A 9,890-nucleotide genomic window follows, 5' to 3' on the forward strand; every position below is an offset into this window, starting at 1 on the left:
ATTTTAATTCCCTTCCCCCAGCGTTCATGCTGTGATGGGATGGCTTGGGCATGTACCCTCTTCCGGGCTGGGTGGGAAGCAATCAGCAAAGTGTCTGTTCCACAATGGCGCATTTGCATTCACTAGTCCTTCCTGATGGGCAGGAGATAACGCCTCCTGCAGGCATCCAGCACTAGGTGAGTTTCCCTGTTTGGTGAGTTATGTAATTTCAGAACAAACATTTTACAGTAACAGAACAAGCACGTGAGTATTACCTTATAGCATGGGAAATCAAGTTTATGCGTAAGATTAATGCATGCAGTGATTTACAAGCATTTCGTGAAGTCTAAACAGGATACACTATATAAGTCCAATGCCTAGCTTAATGATACTAACGCACAGGTGAGACAGAAGGGTGTCCACCTATTCATTGTTCAGTGAGGCCTAAAAGCCTTGGCATGAGCTGGCACCTGGTCTGCCAGTATTACAATCCCCATTTTACAGATGGGGAAACTGAGGCTCAGAGAGGAGAAGGGACTTGCCTGATGTGACCCAGCAGGCCAGTGGCAGAGTCTGGAATAGATTCAGGGCTCCTGAGTCCCCATCCAGAGCTCTGTCCACTAGAGTCATAGAATCATAGACTTTAAGGTCAGAAGGGACCATTACGATCGTCTAGTCTGACCTCCTGCACAACGCAGGCCATGGAATCTCACCCAACCGCTCTTGTAACAAACCCCTAACCTGGTCTCCCCTATAAATGACTCTAATTTTTACATATACCCCCACCTAGGGTTGTTCTCCAGTAGCCACCACAAGGTTAAAAATGACAGTGCGTGTTTTATATTGAGATCGCGTTGCAAGGTGGCTAGTTGGCTTGATGTGAAAACACAGCTTATTTTTTGCAATGGAGACATAGCCTTAGGCACATTTAAAATTTTTACCCAGTCAGGTAGTTAGATGTCTAAATGCAAGTGATCTCGCCTGCAAAATGAAAGGCTCTTTTCCAAAATCAGTCCCTAAGCCTCTACAAATCTTTGGAAGGTGAGCTGGGATCTGAGGGCAGGTCTACTCTTAAAACGCTGCATCAGCACCGCTGTAGCATGTAAGTGAAGACACTCCTACGCCGACGGGAGAGACTTTTCACACCCCTGAGCACCGCAATTATACCGATATAAGTCTGCAGTGTAGACCTGGTCTCAGATAATTTCAGTTCACCTTTAAGTCGGCCTTAATACAGAGTAAAATCCCATTGTGATTTTCTATCGCTCTGATCTTTGTTGGTGTAGAACACTCCTCTACTGATCCCGTGGCATTTGACACTCACTTTGTATGGGTGTACGTGACCACACACAAGGTGTATTGCAGTGAAATATCAGCTTCACACCTCTGACCTTTTTCCTGCACTCTGGATCCCTTTACGTCACGAAGCCTGACACAAGGGAGTGCTTGGGACCGGTAGATTAGGGCAGGGGGCAGATGGCTTCAGAGTGATGCCTTTACATTGGGACTGACCGTATAAAATGAGACCCTCCCTTTCCTTCCCACTAAATATCTCCCCATTTGCACAGCAAAGCTGTTGAGGTCTGATAACATTTCTATTTGACATTAATATATGTATACATATATATATATATATTGGGGAAATTTGTGAGGCCTTTTTTTTTTTTATGTTTCCCCTGTTTTCTGACCAAGTACAGAGGTGATCAAAGCCGTTTTGAAATTTTATTTGAAATTTTTGGAAATGAATTTTGAAATAAAAACAGGCAAAACTTAAAAAAAATCTTCACAGGTCCCCCCTCCCACACACACACACACAACTTTTTTTAAAATCCAGGTCACCTACCAAAGAGCCAAATCCTCAGGACTTTATTGATTCAGTTTTTGTACTTGCTCGGGCCAAACTACTACCGAAGTTAATGGTAGCTTTGTTGCAATGAGTAAAGCATGAGTAAGGACCCTCAGAATTCAGCTCCCAGAGAGCTCACTGCTAGGACAAGGGTGATGTGCATCATTAAGTAGAGATGCCAAAATGCAGAGCCACATGTCTGTTATGATGCGATACCTTGGGAATTAGAGAGCTGGTACTGAAATGTGTTGCCCTTCTCACACGATAATCCTGCTTGTTTGTTAGAAGCTCCCGAAAAACAGAATATATTCAGGGTTCTGGTGCTCATGACTCCCTCTGACCTGGATTTTGGATGATGGCTCCATAAATGCCACAAGCTAGCGGGTAGTTTTTAGAATAGCATCATGACTACATTTCTGGAGGACGCTGGAACTCTAGAAATCAGATGTTGCATTCATTTACATGGCTGCAATTCTAGAGTAATTCTAGAGTAACTCCTACACTTAAATATTTAATCATGTTTTTAGTCATGTTTTACCACATGTTAAAGAACACAATTGTGAATTCAGGGGTAGACAGGACAGTTTGGACCAGATTCTCCATTGCCCTGTACCTTGTACAGTCTTTTACACCAGTGCCACGTGGCGCTAAAATCAAAATGGGTTTGTTTTACACCCACTATGCATGGGTGTAAATAACCATTCAAGGTACAGAAGAATGGCAAATCAAGCTCAGAATGTGCAACTTAGGGCTAAACACAACTAGGAACAAATGTGTGTCATGTCCACACTAGAGTTTACAATCATGTTAGTTAGCACGTGGGAAAACATGACTAGAAATTCCAGTGTAGACAAACTCTAGTAGCGTTCCCTGACATAAGATCCTCGCCAAAGTATTGAGACCAATTCCCAGTGTCCTCAGAAGGTGCCATTCTGCTGACATAATAGCGCTCCTGAACTGACCCCATAAAACTCTTAAATAACAGGCAAGGAACGCTTTAACCTTTACCTTGTGTCATTGGAAATAAAGACGGATTGGGCTCCTCATTGTGAATCATCGGGAAAAGGAGAGGATACTATTTAAGAGTGTTAAATGGCAGGTGGGCAGGGCAAAGAGGTGAAAGTACCAGACCAGCCTTGCAGGACCCATGATAAACGAATCTGAAATGGCCTTGGAATCCTGGACACAAAAATGGAGCTTCTTGATGAGCTGTAGGGGAAGTCATACCCATGAAACCCAATGAAACGCACCAGTCTAATTGGTATCCTCTGTTCCTCCTTATTTGGGGTTGGTTTTTAAGCGGTTTCCATTTCACAACAGCCGTAGGACACAGTGGGCTGTGCATTCTCATGGGCCTATCTGTCCTCTTAGGCAGTCCAGCTCCCACAGAGTTTTTGACTCATAGACTTTAAGACCATCCTGATCATCTAGTCTGACCTCCTGCACATTGCAGACCACAGAACTTTCCCCCCCTCCCCCGCAGACCAGCTCGGATCCTTGCAAGTGGAACCAGGTGTATCCTGTCCTTCTGCTCCAGCTGGCCAAAGTCTGTGAACAAACCACTCCTGATGATGCCAGCGACACCCAGATATTTTTGATGTGAGGCTGGCACAGGGGCTGATGGCATCTGAGCTCTGTTTGCCTAGGAGCTTAAGGCATGAGCAGAGAGTATGCACATTAGCTGAGCACAAATATCCCATCAGGGAGATCCTCCAGCTGAGAAGGTGTTGAGTGTGTGTGATATCGCACTCACAGGGCTGATCCACAAAGGGCCTGGTACAGCTACAGAAAGAGAGCTCGCCATTTGGTAGTGACCTGGGGCCAGATCAGCAGCAGCAGGAATTGGTCACAGCGCCATTGACTTACGTCTTACCCAAGTTCTGGCTCTCGTGTGGAGCGAGGTGCGCCCCCGCCAGCTCCGACTCACCCCACTCCTTTGAGCCCCTGCCCTGTCTTCGGCATTTCCGATGAGCTAGCTAAGGAGGGTCCCCGCGCCGTGTGCTGGCTTCCATGAAGGCCTTTTTTAGGCACCTTGCTCTACCCATGCATTGTACAGGGAGCCCGGGTGCCTGGCTCCAGGCTGGGTATCCCAGCTGGCAACAGGACACTGCAATGCTGAATCTCCGGGTATGTCTACACTTCCAAAAAAGACTCGTGGCAGCGAGTCTCAGAGCCTGAGTCTACAGACTCGGTCTCGCAAGGCTCATGCTACAGCACCGAAACCAGCCGTGTAGACGTTCCCACTCGGGCTCTGAGACCTGGCCAAGGGGATGGATCTCAAAGCCCAAGCGGGAACCTCTGCATGGCTATTTTCAGTGCCATAGCCCGAGCCAGAGTCCCAGGCTCTGCAACTCGCTGCCACGGGGTTTCGTTTGCAGTGTAGACACACCATAAGTCCCCTTTGTGAATCCCACCCAAAGGGACATTTTAGAAAAAGGCACTTAGGGCAGGTCTGCACCTACAAAGAGTATCAGCATAGGTACCTCTCTCAGGGACATGAAAAATCCACTCTCCTGAGAGATGCAGCTTTGCCGACCTAACCCCCAGTGTAGACAGGGCTAGGGTGATGGAAGAATTCATCTGTCGACCTAGCTACTGCTTCTCGGGGAGGTGCATTACCCCAGCGATGGGTGAACCCCTCCTAGGTGACCAGATGTCCCGGTTTTATAGGGACAGTCCCAATTTTGGGGTCTTTTTCTTATGTAGGCTCCTATTACCCCCCACCCCCTGTCCCGATTTTTCACATTTGCTGTCTGATCACCCTAGCCCCTCCTGTTGCTGTAATGAGTGTCCACATGGCAGTGCCCTGGCTATGCCGCTGTAGCGTCTGAAGTGTAGACGCACCCTAAGACTCCTAAATCACTTAAGCGCTTTTGAAACTCCCAGGTAATGTTAACATATACCGCAGAAAAATGGCGACCAAAGCCACGTATTCTGCTTCAACAAGGGTTTTTTTTTTTTTCTCTTAAAAAAAACAAACCAATGGCAAAAGCCAGGGGCGGCTCTACCAATTTTGCCGCCCCAAGCAGTCGCCGCCGAATTGCTGCTCGTGCAACAGTGACGGAGCTGCCGCCGAATGGCCGCCGCGGGACACGGCCGGCCGCCCCTTTCTGAAGGCCGCCCCAAGCACCTGCTTGGAAAGCTGGTGCCTGGAGCTGGCCCTGGAGAAAGCTTTCCCCAAAAGAGCAAAATCTGGCCATTTGTGCCAATTAAAATCCATATATTTAGTCACTGCCTCAGCCCCCGTGCAGAGTGTGGAAAATTTAATGGGGTTTTATTTATTATTATTATTTATTTTATTATGGTGGGACCACCTGGGAGCTCCAGTCATGTCCCAACCCCCTGCCCATGCCAGGCACCACACAAACACAAAAAGCGAGAAGACGGTCCCTGTCCAAGGAGCTCGCAATCTGCTCATCCCCTGCCCACAACTTCCATGTGCCACCTGCAGGGGAACGCACCTCCTGGCGTGACCTATTGCTCAATGCGGAGACTGGGCTGTGGGAGGATTTTTAACTATGGAACCTGGTTCTGTTGGACTGAAATGAACCAGTGACATGTTGAGAATGGGCTTGAATCCAGCAGGAGAGGGAGCGAAGAGAGTAGCGAAGGCAGTTGGGGAAGCATAGATTTCCTGGACTGTCACACAGTCCATTTCACAGACAGAGGGGAAATGAGGGCAAGCCCCATGACAATCTATTCTGGGAGCTGAATGATGGTTGCCTCATTTTGCCTTGAGAACTACTGGTGCAGGCCAGGAAATGTAAGCAGACGTCACAGAAAGTCCATGTAGAAAATTTCAGCTGTTTCCTGCTGGTTTAAGTTGGCATCTGGGCTTAGGGGCAGAGCCACGGGTCTGAGGATCCACTGGTTCACGGGCTTGTTGGTTGTCCAACTGAGGTCAGCAGAGATCAGCAAAAGCCAATGGAGAGCAACAGAAGGTTTCCAGTGGGGCCTACTGGAACCTCTGGTATAGGGCTGCAAGCTTGGCAGAGGATTGCATGCATCCCTGTATTAGCCCCACTCAGGATTTAGGAATTAGGAGGTCCCAAATTGCCAGAGGGTGAGGAGGGCAAAATCAAGGCATGAGTTTCCTCCAGTTCCAGCCTGGCTGCCAGAAGGAGATATTGGAGTGACCCATGAGTTGCAAGTCTCCAAGGGCCTTCCACGTGGTCACTTGCATTGCATGTCTTAGGCAGGTGGCCCCATCTCAAGAGATGGAGGCAATCGAGAGGAAGGAGAAGGAGACACCTTTGGTCCCATCTCAAGAGACAGAGGCAATAGAGAGGAAGAGAGAGGTGGAGAGGTGGCAGAGAGGGATGGGCCGAAAGTGAGGGCGGAAGTAGTGAGAGAGGAGCGCTGGGCACCATGGGCCAGCACCCAATTAATGGCCATGTTCTTTCTTTTGAACGTCTAGCCTGCAAACGCAAAGAACAGGAGCAGCAGAAAGACAGGAACCTGCAGCCCAAGAAGCAGCGGCTGGTCTTCACGGACCTGCAGCGCCGCACCCTGATTGCGATCTTCAAGGAAAACAAGCGTCCCTCCAAGGAGATGCAGATGACCATCTCGCAGCAGCTGGGCCTGGAGCTCAACACCGTCAGCAACTTCTTCATGAATGCCCGCCGGCGGTGCATGAACCGCTGGCAGGAGGATGCAGGCGCCAACCCTGGGGTTCCCTCATCTTCTACAAGCACTTTCTCCAAAGCATGACGCCCCTCTTCTGTCCCTCCCCGATCCCCAACCACTCCCTCCTCACGACAAAGCCAACCACATCCGTCCCCCGCCCACATCCCACGACAAGCCACGCCAACATTGGCCATCCAGGTGGGTGCTTTTGGGTGCTGCAGGGAGACCACCTCACCAAACCCATCGTGTGGAGATGCTGTGATTTGCCCTCTGGACCTTGGCTTAGTCCCATGTCTCGCTGCCACACACGAGCCTTGGAAGAAGCTCGCTTCAAAGGGGAACCATTCGGAACAGGGCAGTTTCCTTCCCTTCAGAGCTCTGAGGAATCTCCCCCAATGGAGTGAGTGACCCCCAGGCCATTGGGGGGAATGGGGGCTCCTGCTTTTTGCAGCGGAGGAGACTGTGCCCCACCCCTGCCCCCCACGCGCTGCCGCGTTTGCCAGGCTCATCTTTCCATCACACGTTATTGGCCTTTCCCCTCCCCCTGTAAGATACAAGATTTGAGGGGCAAGTTTCAGCCCCACGCTCTCCACATTCAATCCCTAAGCATGTCGGGGGGGAGATTCAAGGCATTCAGGCCCAGCCTGTCGAAGGCATGTAGCACTGAGGTGCCTGATTCCCATTGATCTCAGTGACTGATTTCATCGGGAGTTCGGATCCGAGGCCCTTCCCAAAACCCCACGAGGCACTTCTCTGCAGCTGTAGGCACCTACATACATTTAAAAATCTGGCCCCTCGACCCCAGGAGGCAGGTGCCAAGGCACCTGGAGAGAGGGTACACATTAAAGGTAACTGAGCACCAAGGCTGGGGAGAGGGTAGGTGCTCTGCTCCCTTTAAAGTGTTATTGCTCACAGGGAGAGCAGGGCAGTGTTACCTAGCAGTGAGAGCACGACAAACGGGCAATAGGACTCCAGGGTTCTAATCCCAGCTCTCCCGCTGCCTTGATGTAGGGCCCTTGGGAGAGTCCCCAAGCTCTCCGTTCACCTCCAACACCTGGTGTGCAAATGCTTCCTCGGGGACAGGAGGCTTAAGGGTGAATGTTTGTGTCAAGAGCTTTCAAGACCCCGAAATGGCCAGCGTGAGTGGAGAGCAAAGCACTGGTAGCACACGAGCTAGCCCAGCGCAAGCGGTATCTCTCCCTGGGGGGGCCGGGTACATGAGGATGAGACCTGTAGGCTGTGAGGAAGAGATCACCTCTCCCACCCCCATTCACTCCATCCAGCCCCACCTTGCAGCCAAGAGACCCTACATAGGGAAGATTATTTGATCTTCTGCGGAGTGTCCAAGAGCATCCGTTGCGGCCACCGGTCATGAAGCCAAGTGCACAAAAGAGGTCCAAAAAACCCCAAAAAAACCACAAAGAAAGAAAACTCCCAAGAGGAGATCCTTTTCTCCTAGGATTCCTTCCAAAGATATTCCACGCCCAACGGAAACCGTGGAGATGCTAATGTCACAACACTCCCCCAACCCCTGCTCACCTTGCTCCTAAAGCAGGGGACTCGGGAGCCAGCACAGGAGGCTGCTACATTGAATTGCACTGTGTCACCTAGAGATCAAGCAGGTCAAGAAGCACATTTTAGCGACATAAATCGGGTATAAAAATAATCCTTGGAAAAACCCAAGAGGAAAGACTTCGCCTGAAGGATCTGCTCTTTCCTGGGGACTGGATCGGTGAGGCCAGCCTGGCTCAGCCATGATCTTCACCTTTAGTTCAGTTTTGGTTTATAAGCAAACCCAAACAAAGCACTGTTTTGACTGCTTTGTGTCTCTTCTCCCCATCCCCAACACATGCACTGTATCCTCCGCCCCCTCCCTCCCCGCCCCTTTCCTCGTCTCTGTTACCAAAGAAGGAAAATCAAAATCATCACGGAATTGACACTGGTGCACAGTGGAAAACCAAAAAGATATGGATCCGTTTGCAATATATCTCTATATATACACACACGTTTCATATGTTTGTGTGTGTGTGTGTATATATATTTATATATAGCGGGGGAGAAACTGAAAAAAGAAAAATAAACCAAATAGGAATTAAAACCAAAAAAAAAAAAAGAAAGAAAAAAGCTCACCTAAAAACCCCCCGGCAACTTGCGAAAGACGACAGATTTTTTTGTGTGCCAATTAACAACCTGCCTTAAAAGCGAAATCCTAGAGAGATGGTACTAGCTTCAAAATTATTGTTTCCTCTGAGCTCTCGATGGTGACTTGTGCCATATACAAAGCAATCACAAGGGAAGACGATTAAGATCTGCTATGAAGCAACTAACCCTCCCTCGCATATGCCTCCATGAAAAACTCCAGTGCCTCCTTGGGGAGAGGAGGAGGCGTGGGAGGGAACAAGACGGGGTGGGGAGAAAGGGGAGGCTGCTCCCCACACTGGGAAAAAAAAATTTTTTAAAGGGACAATATTGAATTGATGCGGGTAAAACAGTACCATCTTTGATCTAGCGTTACGGTTTCTTCTATTCACTTTACTTTGAAACATGATCTGTTGTGCAACAGCGAGGCACCTTGTTGGAAAGAATGAAAGATGGGGAAAATATCTAGCTATCACTAGAGAGACAGCTCTAGACACAAAAATGGTAGAAAGAAAGAAAGAAAGAAAGAAAGAAAGAAAGAAAGAAAGAAAGAAAGAAAGAAAGAAAGAAAGAAAGAAAGAAAGAAAGAAAGAAACCTACAAATAAATAAATAACCTATTGGTATTAGAATGGTCCCCATAGGCTATCGGGATGCCTTGTGACAGTCACACCAAAGCAATCATTGGAAAAGGTGAGGTTGGGACAAACCAAACGCGGGGGGGAGGGGAGGCTCAGATTGATATGGTTATGACCAAATCATATGTAACAATTTACTACGAGAAAAGAGTGAGCAAGCGCGAGAGCGGGAGGGACGGAAGGCAAAGGCCAGGCACCACATCACGTTCTGCCAACCAAAAGTCATGGAAAAGCCAACGTCGTTTCCCTCCCTCCCCTGCCACCGAGACTCCCCTAACGTTGTTTCTTCTTGTCTTGTCGTGAAGCGGTGATGGTGATGGATTCCTGAACCCCATCTAGTAGTATTCAAGGGCTGAGAAGCCAAGAAGGGGCCTTGGTTTGGGAAGCGACAAAAAATTGAGTAAAGCAGGCCCCAAAGATGCAAAGACATTTCTAGTGAGAACCCGAGAATAAAGGCTACCTCACTTGAGTTTTCAATTTCTGTGATTTGAAAATCACGTCTGATACCAAAGATTTTGTTCCCCTTGTCTGGTCTGCGCTGGAAATGCCACTTTCCCTGCTATCTTTGCGACAGGTATACGAGGAAAACCTTCCCCCCCTTTCCCTCCATCCCCACCACAGCCTTCTGCTCCTTTTCTGAGCCCTCCCGTGCAACCCTTCCCAG

At 48.9% G+C, this 9,890-nt stretch overlaps 1 protein-coding gene across 1 annotated transcript in view; it reads left to right on the forward strand.

Annotated features, from left to right (window-relative positions):
- The window catches only part of ONECUT3 (one cut homeobox 3), an 82,597-nt gene extending 76,062 nt beyond the window's left edge, over positions 1-6,535 (forward strand). The window contains exon 2 of the mRNA XM_073324147.1: positions 6,243-6,535. Within this exon, the coding sequence (XP_073180248.1) occupies positions 6,243-6,535 (293 nt within the window). The remainder of the gene's footprint in view (positions 1-6,242) is intronic.
- The last annotated feature ends 3,355 nt before the right edge of the window (positions 6,536-9,890 follow it).

This window comes from Lepidochelys kempii, chromosome 25 (genome assembly GCF_965140265.1).
Source record: "Lepidochelys kempii isolate rLepKem1 chromosome 25, rLepKem1.hap2, whole genome shotgun sequence".
In the NCBI taxonomy this organism is placed as follows: domain Eukaryota; kingdom Metazoa; phylum Chordata; order Testudines; family Cheloniidae; genus Lepidochelys; species Lepidochelys kempii.